The sequence below is a fragment of the Rhinoraja longicauda genome, chromosome 9 (genome assembly GCF_053455715.1).
Source record: "Rhinoraja longicauda isolate Sanriku21f chromosome 9, sRhiLon1.1, whole genome shotgun sequence".
NCBI lineage: Eukaryota > Metazoa > Chordata > Chondrichthyes > Rajiformes > Arhynchobatidae > Rhinoraja > Rhinoraja longicauda.
In genome coordinates this window covers 50526161-50542946 of record NC_135961.1, presented here as the reverse complement: position 1 = coordinate 50542946, position 16786 = coordinate 50526161, and the positions used below count along the sequence as shown (strand labels likewise).

Sequence of the window (16786 nt, the reverse complement as noted above, 5' to 3'; positions counted from 1 at the left end):
CTTGAGATTGATGAAGGAAATCACAAAGCTTTAACAGAATAAGGCTGTTAACCCACTGTGTTCACGCCAGGCATGAATTGACTCAGTCCACTTCTTGATTTTTGAGCCACAGAAGTTACACGATGCAGGAGGTGGGAGTTCAGCCACTGTTTCCACGCTGGTCAAAACAGAGCTACCCAACTGAACCCTGCCTTCCCACACTGGGCCCTGCTTTTCAACCACCCATCCAAGCACCTTTTAAATGTGATGAAGATAAATGTATCCACTAATCCTTTAAGACAGTAGGTTCCAGCCTCCCAACACTCTCCAGGTGAAATTTAGATTTTCCTTATCTCCCCTTTAATTTTTCTCCCAATTATTTTAAATCCACATTCTTTGGTTTAGATGCCATTAAGCTGGAAAGAGTGCAGAAAAGATTTACAAGGACCTTGCCAGGACTCGAGGGACTGAGCGATGGGAGAGGTTGCACAGGCTGGGACTTTATCCCTTGGAGCTTAAGAAGCCAAGGAGGGGTGATCGTATAGATGTGTATGAAAGCATGAGAGGAATAGATAGGGTGAATATATCACAGCTTTTTTTCCCTCAGAAATGGGGGGATCAAAAACTAGAGGGCGTAGATTTATGGTAAGAGGGGAAAGATTAAATAGAATCTGAGGAACAATCTTTTCACACAGAGAGTGGTCCACATATGGAACGATTTGCCAGAGGAAGTGGTTGAGGCAGCTACAATATCATTTCAAATACATTTTGGATACAAAATGTTTAGAGACATATGGGTCAAATGTGGGCAAATGAAACTAGCTTAAATGAGCACCTTGGTCAGAAGGGCCAAAGAGCCTTTTCTGTGTGTTATGAATTTATGTCTCTCCATTCCCTGCTTTTAGATACAGATCCTTCCTATTTACTGAGTTTATTTTCTCCAACATTTTTTGTTGAGATTTCATATTTCTTTCTCAATAATAATTTTTTTTTTATTATTGAGGAGCGAATACTGTTTGTGGGATTAGCCAGTCAAGACACTGAAGTGTTTGCGGCCCTGGAGCAGAAGTATTGGCCGCTGGCCAGGAAAACTGAAGACTTGAGTCACCCTCTGTGACTTCATTTTTTTGTTCGGTTGAACTGCCGTAACTAAGGCGATATTTTGCAAACAATAACAGGCGTGCTGGAAGATAAAGCGGGTGGCAGGGTTACTTGGCTCTGACGCTCAGTGATACACAGCAAGAGAGTTCTGTAGCTCACGGCTTGATCCTTGCACCCCCTGCAAAATTCTCGGAGACTGCAGTTGGCTTCTATTCATCCGCTCCACCAGCTGTTCCCAGCCGAAACCTGAGCATCCAAACTCCCCTCCTCCAGAACTGTCAGCAACGATGTCTATTCCCAGATCTGTGACCAGAGCCAGGAGCGCTGGGTTTTAGTGTGCACTTGATTGATGGAAGTTAAATAAACAGAAGTAATAGATGAAGTGAACTGGCCAGTCCCTTGAGCAGTATTGGTCTTCAGACAACGCTGCAAACAGGTAAATTGGTTATTCACTTCATATTCACCTTTGGATGCTTGCGGCATGACAGCCTGAGCGTGGCAACCAATACACAAGAGCATAGAGTTCATAGGTTCATGACTTCATAAGTCATGGGAGCAGAATTAGGCCATTCGGCCCATCTAGACTACATCATTCAATTAAGGCTGATCCATCTTTCCCTCTCAACCCAATTCTCCTGCCTTCTCATAACCTTTGAACCTTTACTAACCAAGAATCTGTCAATCTCCACTTTAAAAATACCCAATTATTTGGCCTCCACAGCCGTCTGTAGTAAATAATTCCACAGATTCACCACCCACTAACTAAAGAAGTTCCTCCTTCTCTCCTTTCTAAAGGTACACCCTTTTATTCTGAGGCTGTGCCCTCTAGTACTAGACTCTCCCATTAGTGGAAACATTCTCTCTACATCCATTCATTCCAGGCCTATCACTATTCGGTAGGTTTCACTGAGGTCCTCCCTCATGCTTCTAAATTCCAGGGTGTACAGGCTGTCAAATGTTCATCGTACATTAACCCAATCATCCCCGGAATCACTCGCGTAAACCTCCTCTGGACCCTCTCCTACAGCAGAATACCCGTCCTCGGATATGGGGCCCAATGACTTCTGTAGAGCAGAGCATAGAATATTACAGCTCAGAAACAGCCCTTCAGCCCACTATGTCTGTGCCAAACATGGCGGCTACTTCAATTAATTCTTCTCTCTGCACATTCTTCCATTCTCTGCACAATTATGTGCATATCTAAAAGCCATCACTCCCAGTGGAAAAACCTGTCCTGCATATCTCCATTCAATGATTCCCCCCCTCACCTAAAAGCTGTGCCCTCTAATATTTGACTTATCCACCCTGGCCAGGAGGTTCTGAATGTCTACCCTATCTATGCCTCTCATAACATTATCTTCTGCATTTGGTTTATTTTCTCTTTCGCATTACCTGATGTACTGATGTACGGTATGATTTGCACATGAAATAAAGTTTTTCTCTGTATCTTAGAACGCGTGATAATAATAAACTAACACAAATATAAAATGACACAAATTGCTGGAGTAACTCAACGAGTCAGGCAGCATCTCTGGAAGACATGGAGAGGTGAGATTTTGGGGTCGGAATCCTTCTTCGGACTGGGTTTCTATGTCTTCTAGTTATGCATGTCTTCCAGAGATGCTGCCTGACCCACTGAGGTACTCCAGTACTTTGTGGGGTTTTTTATGTTGTAAATCAGCATCTGTAGTTCCTTTTGTCCACAACTTGCTCAATCATGGGAGGAAACTATCAGGCCGACAAGGAAAAGGTTCAAGAATATGCTCAAAGCAGCCTTGAGGAGTGCAGCATCCTCACTGACCTGCAATCTCTGGCCCATGTCCTCTCAGAGCAGAAAATGATTATTTGGGATGGTACTGAGAGTCTCGAATCCATGCCCTAGAAACTGTGGCAGCATAGTGGGGCAGCGGTAAGAGTTGTGGCCTTATAGCACCAGAGACTGGGGTTCAATGGATTGATTCATTACCGCTGCGCCACTATGCTGCACCAATTTCTGCACTGTATCTCTAAAGTGCACAGACCAAAGTAAATGTGCAGAGGGCATAATGCAGAGGAAGGAATACGCCACCTCATGAACAACATACGGGGGGTGTCAGACACCTCCTGCCCGTCATTGGCCTCACTGTGCCACCATAGACCCCACAGCATCAGAGTAGATGCAAGATGCAAGGCAGTCACGGTGGCACAGCGGTAGAGTTTCTGCCTTACAGCGAATGCAGCGCCGGAGACCCGGGTTCGATCCCGACTACGGGTGCTGTCCGTACTGAGTTTGTACGTTCTCCCCGTGACCTGCGAGGGTTTTCTCCGTGAGCTTCGGTTTCCTCCCACACTCCAAAGACGTGCAGGTTTGCAGGTTAATTGGCTTGGTAAATGTAAATATTGTCCCTAGTGGGTGCAGGATAGTGTTAATGTGTGGGGATCGCCGGTCAGCCCGGACCCGGTGGGCCGAAGGGCCTGTTTCCGCGCTGCACCTCTAAAATAAATATATAAATAAATAAATACAGCCTCAACCCTGGGAGATAGCCTCAGAAGAGGAGGGGAGACTCACAATTCGGAGCCATTGTCCATCTCGTCCTTGCCATACAGTAATACCCCGTAGAATCTCCTGTCAATTGAAATGACGATTATCACCACCAGTGCAGGCAAACCTGTGGACACACAACGGAAGGGAAATGTGAAGTCATAGCATCATAGAAACATACAACACAGAAACAGGCCCTTCATCCCAAGCAACACGTCCGTGCCGACTAAGGACCCCATCAAAGCTAATCCTATTTGGTCATATTTGACCGACATCCCTCTAAACATTTCTATCTATACACCTATCCAGACACCCATTAAATGTCGTTGTTATTATACCTGCCTCAATCACTTCCTTCAGCAGCTTGTTCCATATACAGTGCCCTCCATAATGTTTGGGACAGAGACCCACCATTTATTTATTTGCCTCTGTACTCCACAATTTGTGATTTGTAATAGAAAAAAATCGCATGTAGTTAAAGTGCACATAGTCAGCTTTTATTAAAGTATATTTTTATACATTTTGGTTTCACCATGTAGAAATTACAGCTGTGTTAATAGGTAGACCCACATTTCAGGGCACTATAATGTTTGGGACACATCGCTTCACAGGCATTTGTAATTGCTCAGGTGTGTTTAATTGCCCCCTTAATGCAGGTATAAGAGAGCTCTCAGCACCTAGCCTTTCCTCCAGTCTTTCCATCACCTTTGGAAACTGTTATTGCTGTTTATCAACATGAGGACCAAAGTTTGCTAATGAAAGTCAAAGAAGCCATTAAGAGACTGAGAAGCATGAGGAAAAAACTGTTAGAGACATCAGCCAAACCTTCGGCTTACCAAAATCAACTGTTTGGAACATCATTAAGAAGAAAGAGAGCACTGGTGAGCTTACTAATCGCAAAGGGACTGGCAGGCCAAGGAAGACCTCCACAGCTGATGACAGAAGAATTCGCTCTATAATAAAGCAAAATCCCCAAACACCTGTCTGACAGATCAGAAACACTTTTCAGGAGTCAGGTGTGGATTTGTCAATGATCACTGTCTGCAGAAGACTTCATGAATAGAAATACAGAGGCTACACTGCAAGATGCAAACCACTGGTTAGCTGCAAAAATAGGATGGCCGGGTTACAGTGTGCCAAGAAATACTTTAAAAAGCAACAACAGTTCTTAAAAAAGGTCTTGTGGAGAGATGAGGCAAAGATTAACTTATATCAGAATGATGGCAAGAGCAACGTATGGAGGAGAGAGGAATTGCCCAAGATCCAAAGCAGCCCACCTCATCTGTGAAACATGGTGGTGGGGGTGTTATGGCCTGGGCATGTATGGCTGCTGAAGGTACTGGCTCACTTATCTTCATTGATGATACAACTGCTGATGGTAGTAGCATGATGAATTCGGAAGTGTATAGACACATCCTATCTGCTCAAGTTCAAACAAATGTCTCAAAACTCATTGGCCGGCGGTTCATTCTACAGCAAGACAATGATCCCAAACATACTGCTAAAGCAACAAAGGAGTTTTTCAAAGCTAAAAAATGGTCAATTCTTGAGTGGCCAAGTCAATCACCTGATCTGAACCCAATTGAGCATGCCTTTTATATGCTGAAGAGAAAACTGAAGGGAACTAGCCCCCAAAACAAGCATAGAAACATAGAAAATAGGTGCAGGAGTAGGCCATTCGGCACTTCGAGCCTGCACCACCATTCAATATGATCATGGCTGATCATCCATCAGCTAAAGATGGCTGTAATACAGACCTGGTAGTACATCACCAGAGAAGACACCCAGCAACTGGTGATGTCCATGAATTGCAGACTTCAAGCAGTCATTGCACGCAAAGGATATGCAACAAAATACTAAACATGACTACTTTCATTTACATAACATTGCTGTGTCCCAAACATTATGGTGCCCTGAAATGGGGGGACTATGCATAAACACTGCTGTAATTTCTACATGGTGAAACCAAAATGTATAAAAATTGCCTTTATTACAATCTGACAATGTGCACTTTAACCACATGTGATTTTTTCTATTACAAATCTCAAATTATGGAGTACAGAGGCAAATAAATAAATGCTGGGTCTTTGTCCCAAATATTATGGAGGGCACTGTATGCACCAGCTTCTCTACGAAAATGTAGCAGGTGGTGAAGGCAGTGAAGTGAAGAAAGTTAATGGCATGTTGGCCTTCATAGCGAGACAATTTGAGTATAGAAACAAGGAGGTCTTACTGCAGTTGTACAGGGCCCTGGTGAGACCACACCTGGAGTATTGTGTGCTGTTTTGGTCTCCTAATTTGAGGAAGGACATTCTTGCTATTGAGGGAGTGCAGCGTAGGTTCACCAGGTTAATTCCCGGGACTGACATATGATGAAAGAAGGGATCGACTGGGCTTATATTCACTGGAATTTAGGATGAGTGGGGATCTCATAGAAACATATAACATTCTTAAGAGATTGGACAGGCTAGATGCAGGAAAAATGGTCCTGATGTTGGGGGAGTCCAGAACCAGGGGTCACAGTTTGAGAATGAGGAGTAGGCCATTTACAACTGGGATGAGTTGTGAATCTGTGAAATTCTCTGCCACAGAAGGCAGTGGAAGCCAATTCACTGGATGTTTTCAAGAGATAGTTTGATATACAGTAGCTCTCAGGGCTAATGGAATCAAGGGATATGGGAGAAAGCAGGAACGGGGTACTGATCTAGGATGATCAGCCATGATCATATTGAATGGCAGTGCTGGCTTGAAAGGCCGAATGGCCTACTGCTGCACCTATTTTCTATGTTTCTAAGGTATCACAAAATGTTGGAGTAACTCAGCAGGTCAGGCAGCATATAGGAGAGAGGGAATGGGTGACATTTCAGGTCGAGACCCTTCTTCAGACTGCAGGCAGCATATAGGAGAGAGGGAATGGGTGACATTTCAGGTCGAGACCCTTCTTCAGACTGCAGGCAGCATATAGGAGAGAGGGAATGGGTGACGTTTCAGGTCGAGACCTTTCTTCGGGCTATGTTTCTATGTTGGCCCTCAGGTTCCAACTAAATATTTTCCCTCTCACTTTAAACCTATGCTCTCTAGTTCTTGATTCACCTACACTGGTGCAAAGACTCTGTGCATTCTTCCTAACTATCCCACTCACGGTATCCAACACTATAATATCACCCCTCAGCCTCCTGCACTCCAACAAATAAAATCCCTGCCTGCCCAATCTCTCGCTGTAGTTCAGGCCCTCGAGTCTCGGCAATATCTTTGCAAATCTTTTCTGTCCCTTTTTCCAGCTTAAAGGCATCTTTCCTATAGCAGGGTGACTAAAGCTGGACGCATTACAGTTGTCTCACCTATGTACTGTACAAGTGCAACATAACATCTCAACTTCTATAATCAATGCCCTGACTGATGAAGGCCAGCATGCCCTTGGAGAATAATATATCCAGCCCACACTGCAAATCTGGAAGAACCACATCACTCCTTAAGATGAGATGTACGGTCATAGCACAAACTGGAACTGAGAAATCTGCATGAAGGTTTCACTCTCTGTCTGGGTCACCATGTCTTAAACACACTCAGTTATTTTTCATTCTCAGGATACTGGCAAGGCCAATATACATCACCAGTCCCCAGTTGCCATTGAGAAGGTGGTGGTGTCACTCTTTCATCACCCACTGCCCTCCAAATGGTTATAGACAATAGACAATAGGTGCAGGAGTAGGCCATTCAGCCCTTCGAGCCAGCACCGCCATTCAATGCGATCATGGCTGATCACTCTCAATCAGTACCCCGTTCCTGCCTTCTCCCCGTACCCCCTAACACCGCTATCCTTAAGAGCTCTATCCAGCTCTCTCTTGAAAGCATCCAACGAACTGGCCTCCACTGCCTTCTGAGGCAGAGAATTCCACACCTTCACCACCCTTTGACTGAAAAAGTTCTTCCTCATCTCCGTTCTAAATGGCCTACCCCTTATTCTTAAACTGTGGCCCCTTGTTCTGGACTCCCCCAACATTGGGAACATGTTATCTGCCTCTAATGTGTCCAATCCCCTAATTATCTTATATGTTTCAATAAGATCCCCCCTCATCCTTCTAAATTCCAGTGTATACAAGCCCAATCGCTCCAGCCTTTCAACATACGACAGTCCCGCCATTCCGGGAATTAACCTAGTGAACCTACGCTGCACGCCCTCCATAGCAAGAATATCCTTCCTCAAATATGGAGACTTCAAATATTTAGGCCCAAGAACCGAATCAGGATGAGGTGCGATGGTGAAATGGTGTGTGGGTGTGATGGTGTGTGGATGCGATGGTGTTCTTGTATGTGATCGTGTGTTTTAGTGAGTGATGGTGTGCGATTGTGTGCGATCGTGAGGAGTGTGATAGTTGTGATAGTGCGATGGTGTGGGATAGTGTGCGATAGTGAGGGTGTGTGAGGGTGCGCCCAGTGTTTCATAGTGTGATGCTATGTGATGGTCTGATGATAGGTGATGGTCTGATGATATGTGAAGGTGTGAGATAGTGCCTGATCATGTGTGGTGGTGTGATGGTGTGCGACAGTGTGAGACAGTGTGTGGTTATGTGTGGTGGTGGGTGATGATGTTTCCCTGTGTGATGGTTTGCAATAGTGTGGGAAAGTGTGAAATGGTGTGGGATTATATGGTGGTGGGTGCAGATATGTGATAGTGTGTGATTGTGTGATGGTGTAAGATAAGTGAGGGTATGTGAAGGTGATTGATGATGTGATCATATGTGATGGTGTGTTGTGATGTGTGATGGTGTGTTGTGATGTGTGATGGTGTGGACGGTGTATGATAGCATATGAGTGTGTAATGATGTGCCATGGTGTGATGGTGTGTGACGGAATGCAAGGGTATTTGATGGTGTGTTGAGGTTGTTTGATGCTATGACAGTGTGTGATGATGGTGTGTGAGGGAGTTTGATAGTGTGACGGTGTGTGATCAAGGTATGTGAGGGTGTTAGATGGTGTGATGGTGGTATGTGAGGGAGTGCGGGGAAGTGGGAGGGTGTAATGGTGTATGATAATGGTGAAGTGCGATGATATGTGTGGGTGATTAATGGTGTGATGGTGTGTGATGATGGCGTGTAATGGTGTGTGATGATGGCGTGTAGTGGTGTGTAATGGTGTGTGATGGTGTGTGAGGGTGTTTGATGGTGTGTGATGGTTTGTGAGGGAGTGCAGGGAAGCGGGAGCAAAGCAGCAATGGTGTATGATAATGGTGAGGTGTGATGGTGGGTGAGTGTGTTCGATAGTGTGATAGTGTGTGGTGGTTTGTGAGGAGTGAGAGAAAGTGTGAGCATGCAATGATGTATAATGATGGTGGGGTGTGGTGTGATGAGAATGGGGTGGGATGGTGTATTCTTGCAGCCACTTGTTAGCAAAGGTCACACGTTTGGTCATGCGATTGAAAAACCCTCAGCAAGTCACTACAGTGCACTCTGAAGATAGCACCATGCATTCCTGTCCTTCTGCCTTCCATTAAGCCTTTTGATTATTTCCTCCAACTATTCATGAAATTTGTTATGGTCATGTATGTAAACTTCAAAATCTTTCAGCACCTCCACTATATCTAGCATCTCACTATGCAGCAAATGCTTCAGTCCTACTTTGTCATCCAAGTGGAGGAGTCCATACCTCAAAATCCATTAGCCATTGTTTTGAGTATTTGCTTCATCCGAGGACATTGCATTATATTTTAATGTTTTCATCTACACCACTCACTTTAGTGCCTATTCTAGAATCTTCGATAAAATTGATCCATATTTTCAAATCCCGCTATCTAAGAATTTTAGAAAAATGGTGCAAAGTTGTGGCCCTGACAACATTTTTTGAAGATCAACAAATGTTGCATCTTGCCCATTATCCCAACTCTCTGATTAAACTCTCTCCTGTATAAGTATCATCCGAAACGCTGTTGCGTTTATGTGAAGCATGAAGTTTATATGAAGCCATGAGACATACTGTAGACCTCTGGAACAGTCCATTGCCTCAGGAGCATCAAAACAAAAAAACCTGTGCAGCAGCAAAACTGAGAAAAAATTGAAACAGGCAAAACAGACAAATGAATGAAAGTGGAATCAAAGAAACAGGTACAGCCCAGAAACAGGCAGACAGAGCAACAGGCAGAACAAAAGAACAGGTGGAATAGAAACAGGTAGGATAAAGAAACAGGTGAAATAGAGAATAGACAAAGCAAGAAACAGGCCAAACAGGGGACCAGACTGAACAAGGAAACAAGCAAAACAGAGGAATGGGCAGAACAAAAGCAAAGGTAGTTTGAAGAAGGATCTTGACCCGAAATGTCACCCATTCCTTCCCTCCAGAGATGCTGCCTGTCACGCTGAGTTACTCTAGTTTTTTGTGTCTATCTTCAGACTAAACAAAGAAGCAGGCGGAACAGAGAAACCACTGAGACAAATGCCGTGATTCAAGGCAATCTTCAGTGGATTATCGCAGCCTGGTTATCCTGGAGGTGGGAGCACAGTTCACTTTGTATTTCAGTCTTCTTCCTGACATGCGTTAACAGGTGGGAAGATAAAGGAACAGACAGAAGAAAGAAACAGGCGGAACAAAAACAGGAGTTAATGAACCAGGCGCAACAGAGACACAAGCGAGATGGACTTACCCCAGCCGATGATGCAGAATTTGAGCATATACTTTCTGATGTAGGTATTGAAGACCTTAACCAGGGCGATGTACATGTGAACTGCTTCGAGCCCCATCCAGGTGAAGGAGGCCAGCAGGAAGAAGTGAAGGAGAGCCGCGACAGCCACGCACAGCCCGTTGATGTTGAACGACGCCAGCCAGCCGTCGATCAGGAAGATAAAGTTCAGGAAGAAGAGCGAAGTGCTGAGATTCATCAGGATCTTTGACGGATAATCACGGCGCAGTTTCCTGGAGGAGGCAGGGTGATGGTTAATTCACTTCTTACTGTGTTATCTCCTCCAGCCTACTCATGTTTGGTGTTAATGTTACTGTTCTTATTAGATCGTAATTGTGACCATATTTCAGAGCACGACAGTACCTTTAGATATCCTAGATGAAACAAAGGCAGGAAGAAATGGGCAGATGCATTTCCCCCAGTGCTCGGGCTTTTTTCAAAGAGATACAGCACAGAAACAAACCCTGCGGCCCACCAAGTCCCCGCCGACCAAGATCCCAGCACATTAACACTGCCCCACACACACTAGGGACAATTTTACATTTATACAGAGCCAATTAACCTACAAACCTGTACGTCTTTGGATTGTGGGAGGAAACCGACGATCTCGGAGAAAACCCACGCAGGTCACGGGGAGAACGTACAAACCCCGTGCAGACAAGCACCCGTAGTCAGGATCGAACCCGGGTCTCTGGCGCCGTAAGGCAGTAGCTCTACCGCTGTGCCACCGTGCTTCCCGCTACTTCCCACATCCCAAAGATATGCCAGTTGATTTGTTAATAGGTCACTGTAAATGGCCCCTAGTGTAGGTGGGTGGTGGGTGATTTGGATACTGGTGGCAATTGATGGGTTGGTGAGCACTTGGCAGAGAGAATTGGTTGCAAGGAAATATGTTAGGAAGTGGGACTGATGGGATGGAGCCGAGAGCTGGCATAGATACAATGGGTCGAATGACCTCCCTCTGTTTTATAAGAACTAATAAAACAGAGATTATTTGGCCCTCATGCCTCCCTCTCCAGTCAGTGAGATCACAGCTGATGCTAATATGAACCATGATGGTTGGACACACACAGGCACGGCACGGCACAGCCACACACAAACACAATCATAACCGCATGTGCACACACTAGTGCACACACAGAAACAGAAATATACACACACACACAGACAGATTTGGTTTAGTTTAGTTTAGAGATACAGAGGGGAAACAGGCCCTTCGGCCCACCTGGTCTGCCAGGCCGACCAGCGATCCCCGCACGTTAACACTATCCTACATACACTAGGGACAATTTTTACATTTACCAAGCCAATTTACCTACAAACCTGTACGTCTTTGAACAGTTATTAATTCCGACATAGATGGACAGGAAAATGTGTGCATTGTAAGATTTGAAACGTTTTCCCTCATTCTGCAAGCAACACCAAACCAAAGAGCTGCAGTTTGGACATTTTAAACGGGAGACTGGGGCTGATAGCGGAGAAAGGCTGCGGTCAGTTTACCAGGGGATGTCACAATCCGTGGGTCCTAAGATGGCCGCGGGACCTCGTGACCAGCCACAAAAGCAAAAACCTTACAGCCCAGTCTCTAGGTTTCTGCAAAGCCACGGCCAGAACAATGGATGGATATTGGCCATGCAGAAACCTGCGAAACCAGGTCGAAGTCCAGACACTGGGGCGCTGACATCAGCATACTCACAATGCCCCAAGCCGACCTACATAGTTAATCTCGTTAAGGGGGCACAATAGCCCATAGAAAACTACCTGGTAGGTGATGGGAAACCAGTTAAACCCATCACCTCGCAACAAAATACCAATTAACACCGTCTGGCCATCCCCGGTACCCCCGGACATAACGCAGGACAAAGGGAAAACTCAATACATATCTTTTAAACAAAGAGATCCCAAGATCTGGCGGGAGATAGGACGGGTCAGAATAGTATAACTGGCCACGACTTTTGGGTTTTAAACTCAAGAAGAAATACTGCAAGAAAACCTGCAAGGAACGCAAGCCAGTAGGAAGACGAAAAGACAGGCAAGAAAGACACGCTCGCAGCAGGGACAGCAACGCTCGCAACGACTGGCCAGGCACGCTCGCAGCAGGGACAACAACGCTCGCAACGACTGGCCAGGAACGCAAGAAACGGAAGGAAGAAACTCAGGGGACAAGCACGACCCTCACGGAAAGCAGCGGAGAAGCAGCACGAACAGCCAGTAACCCCAGTAATAGCCCCATGGTGAGCATGTACCCCGATCCTGCACATCCTGGACATAGTTTAGTGTAGAGGGGAGGGTGGTTTGAATAAATGTGGGTGTGTAAATGAATATGTGTTGGTCAAGTTTGCGATGTGTCGTACGTTCCCCATCTTACAGTCAAGAATATGTCTAGTAGAACTGTGTCTAAGTATTCGTGTAGTGATGCATATGTCGTTTAGAACGGTGTCTAAGTATTCGTGTAATTATGCATATGTCTGATAGAAATGTGTATAAGTATTCATGGACAATAGTCCCAAGCGCTCAATAAAAGCCTTTTCCATTTAAAACCTGGTCTTCAAATCTGGTCTGGTTGAATTTTTCTGCACTATAAACGCTCCTGCATCTAAGTCCAGTGTCTAGAACCGTAGGGGGTGAGTGGGTCGAACCACTCACGGGGAACCAGTGTGCGCGGCCTGGTCAAGGGATCAGAGCAAGGCACGGGGACCTTAGGTCGGGCAAAAGCTCGGCGCAGAAACCCTTTACAGCATATATACAGTACGTATATACACACACACACACAGGCACACAAGACAAACAGACATATACACATGGACAATCACACACACAGGTACAGTTACACAGTGCTTTTTTGTGACAGTACATCTAGTCCGGTATACCAACGCATCTAAAAGGTTGAAAACTAGCTGTTTATACAGCAGTCAATTGTGTTGTGTGAACTATTTCATGCTTACCGGCACCTTAATAAAACCACTGCTGATTCAGATTTTATTTTTGCCATACACACCAGGGTGCAATGAAAGGCTTCGTTCACACGAAACTCATAGAGAAAACAGTATAAGTACGGCGATAATAAAGATAACATCAAGTGCAAGGCCGAGTACAAAACCGCAGAATGGTGCCAGGATTGTGGTGCAAAAGCCAAGTGGTGCAAAATATAATTAAAGTACGAATGAAGTAGAATTAAGAGAACTTCTGGGATGGTGGGGGTGAAAGAAGCAACTGGTTCAGAAGTCTGATCGCAGTGGGGAAGAAGCTGTTCTTAAGTCTGGATGTCTGAGCTTTATCATGTATCTTCTCCAGAAGGTAGAAGAGAGGGTACAAGAGAGACAAGGAAATGGCAAGTGTGAGAGGCATCCTTGGTGATACCTCCACGCTTCCTGATGTGATACGATACGATATGATACGATAGAACTTTATTTATCCCAGGAGGGAAATTGGTCTGCCCACAGTCAAAGATCTGTTTATTGTCACGTGTACCATTTAAGGTACAGTGAAACTCGAATTATAAAACACAAGATACATGAAATTTATCTTAAGGATAGCGGAGTGAGGGGGTATGGGGAGAAGGCAGGAACGGGGTACTGATTGAGAGTGATCAGCCATGATCGCACTGAATGGCGGTGCTGGCTCGAAGGGCTGAATGGCCTACTCCTGCACCTATTGTCTATTGTCTATTGAAACATGAAATTAAAGTGACGAGTGGAAAGTCCAGGATTTGGGATGTGCAAAGAGTGGGGAGGGGCGAGGGGGAAGGGGAGTCAGTCTACCCCACGACAGAAGGGGGGGGAGTTGTACAGTTTGGTAGCCACAGGGAAAAAGGATCTCCTGTGGCTATCTACACTATGAAGATGGACTGGATGGAAGGAAATGACGAGCCTGTGATGGACTGGTATAGACATTCAGAGACAGAGTCACACAAACGCACGCACGCACACACATACACTAGCATCCCCACTGATCCAAGCCTGTGACACTGGAGGGCATGAGGCAGATGGGGTGTACTTCAAGCTTCCGATGGTCAATGCCTCTCCACCCCTTACCTCAGCAAAGTTTCCCATGGTTTCACCATCACCCCTCCCCCACCATTATCACTGGGGGAAGCTTTCTAAATAATCTCAGCATATGGTGAGTTCATAGAGTCATAGAGTCCTACAGCACAGAAAGAGGCCCTTCGGCCCATTGTGTCCGCGCCGCCCGTTACCAAACACACTAATTTTAATCCCATTTTCCCGCATTTGGACCGTAGCCCTGAATGTTGTAGCATTTCAAGTGCCCATCCAAATGCCTCTTAAACGTTGTGAGTATTCCCGCCTCCACCACCACCCCAGGCAGTGAGTTCCAGACTCCAACCACCCTCTGGGTGAAAAAGTTCTTTCTCACATCCCCCCGAAACCTCCCTCCCCTTACCCTGTATCTATGTCCCCTCGTTGTTGAACCTTCCACCAGTGGAAGAAGTTCCCCGCCATATTCATCTATGAAGAACAGGTAGAAGGAAGGATGACCCTGTCCTCACCCCTTGACCCCCTTCCTTACGCTGACCCAAACCCGACCGTGTCACAGTGCCCCAAACTACAAAAGTCGAATTTCACTCACTCGAAGGCCACGTATGTGAGAAGGGTTGTTGCCGTGAAGATGGCTGAGATCCCACATCCTATGTGAGTGATGAAGGTCAGGATCTTCGTATTAACCGCGTCGATCTTCTGAGCCGTCCCTGAGATGTCCTGCAGGAGGATGAAACCGATGATGCACAAAGAATAACTGCAGACTGTAATTAGGCTGACACCCTGCTCTCTTCCTACAGGTGAAAGTGCAGATGGGAACTAGCGGGGTAAGGAGGGAGCGATATTTGAACAAAGAATGAATATCATGACATTGAACAGTGACTCTACACGGAGTGTAGAGAGAAGAAAGGCCATTCCTCCAGCTGACCAACTCTTGATTTGAAAGAAGGAAATGCTTGTGCAGATAACTCTCGTTATAATGGACTATAGGGAGGGGGGTAGTGAAATGTCCATTATTGCCGATTGTCCGCAATAACTAAGTAAGGGATTCACTCAAACCACCTGGAGGTCACTCCATGAAACGAATTGTTTGCAAATACAAAGTTATTTTTAACAGCTAAAATTGAACTTTTGTTACTGTGAGCTAAAAATATTAAAGGGGTTTGTTACATTGTTTAATCGAGTATCGTTGCACAAGTGACGATCAAAGCAATTGTTTGTCAATTTCAATAATCTCCAGAGTGTAACTAGCAACCTGTGTTCTTAAAGAGACAGTGGGGTCTGATTACTCTGGGGATGCTCCATCCACAATAACCAAAATCCATTCTAACCAAAATCCATTAATAATGAGGTTGAACATTATTTTAAGTACAACATCTAGGCAAAATAATGGCTAGTGAAGTACGATTCATATTTTCATGTTTTCTTGCAACCTGAAAGGAGGCTATTTGGCCAAAATGAGTTCAATGGGAAGGACGTGATTACATTGCAGAGAGTACAGAGGAAGCTCACTGAGATGCTACCTGGATTGAAGGACTTTTGTCATTGGAAAAGTTTGGATAGGCTTGTTTACCAAGAAGCGAAGGTGGCTGTCAGGTTTTACCTGACAGAGGTATGTCAGATTATAAGAGGCATAGAGTAGATAGTCAAAATCTTTTTGGTAATGGTATCAGGAACAAAAGGGCATAGGAATGAGGAGGGAGGAAGGAGTTTTAAAGGTAAATTGAGGGAAAGGTTTTGTTTTAACTTAGAGAGGAAGGGGTTGATGGCTGGAATGCACTTCCAAAGGAAATGGTGGAATCAAACACTATCATTATGTTCTGGAAGTATTTAGACAAGCACTTAAATAGGCAAGACTTGAGAGAAGGAACGGGTGTCATTTCAGGTTGATACCCTTCTGAAGAAGGGGCTTGACCCGAAACGTCACCCATTCCTTCTCTCCAGAGATGCTGTCTGTCCCGCTGAGTTACTCCAGCATTTTGTGTCCGTCTTTGGTGTGAACCAGCATCAGTAGTTCCTTCCTACACTGAAATAGGCAAGGCTGCTTTATTAAGAGGTCCATTTCAAGATTTTGATATCAGCGAGAATAAGCTTTGGGGTTAAGCTTTGGGAAAAACAAAATTCACACAAATTATGAAGTTGCGGATTCAGGATCAAAACACAACTCAGGACTTGATCGCCCAAATAGCCAATCAAAGAACCACTGATTAGTTGATCATTTAGCTTACACTGATAGTTTAATTGTCCTGCTGTTGCCATGGCCCATGCATGTAACCACACCAGGTATCTGGCATCCCTCGACATAAAAAGAGTTCCTTACCAGCAGTATTCCAAAGTGCGTGAGGTGGTTGCACAGGCAGATGGTTTCATTCACATTGGACCTTGGATCGGCGTGACATCCTTGGGTGCTCCAGCCACCACTGTCGTCTGCAAAAGAAGGAGTTCAAAGTTAAGGAAATGGTACAAAATTCCACCTGGGCTCGAGCAGCTTCCATGGAGGAAGGTCGTTGCCCCCGG

General features: G+C 45.2%; 1 protein-coding gene across 7 annotated transcripts in view; it reads right to left on the bottom strand.

Moving 5' to 3' along the window:
• adgrg6 (adhesion G protein-coupled receptor G6) overlaps positions 1-16786 on the bottom strand; it is a 135815-nt gene that overhangs the window by 22779 nt on the left and 96250 nt on the right. For all 7 annotated transcript variants that reach the window (XM_078405458.1, XM_078405457.1, XM_078405460.1 and 4 more), the window contains 4 exons: positions 16590-16696; positions 14862-14989; positions 10239-10507; positions 3629-3728 (listed from right to left, as the gene is read on the bottom strand). In XM_078405458.1, the coding sequence (XP_078261584.1) occupies positions 3629-3728; positions 10239-10507; positions 14862-14989; positions 16590-16696 (604 nt within the window). The remainder of the gene's footprint in view (positions 1-3628; positions 3729-10238; positions 10508-14861; positions 14990-16589; positions 16697-16786) is intronic.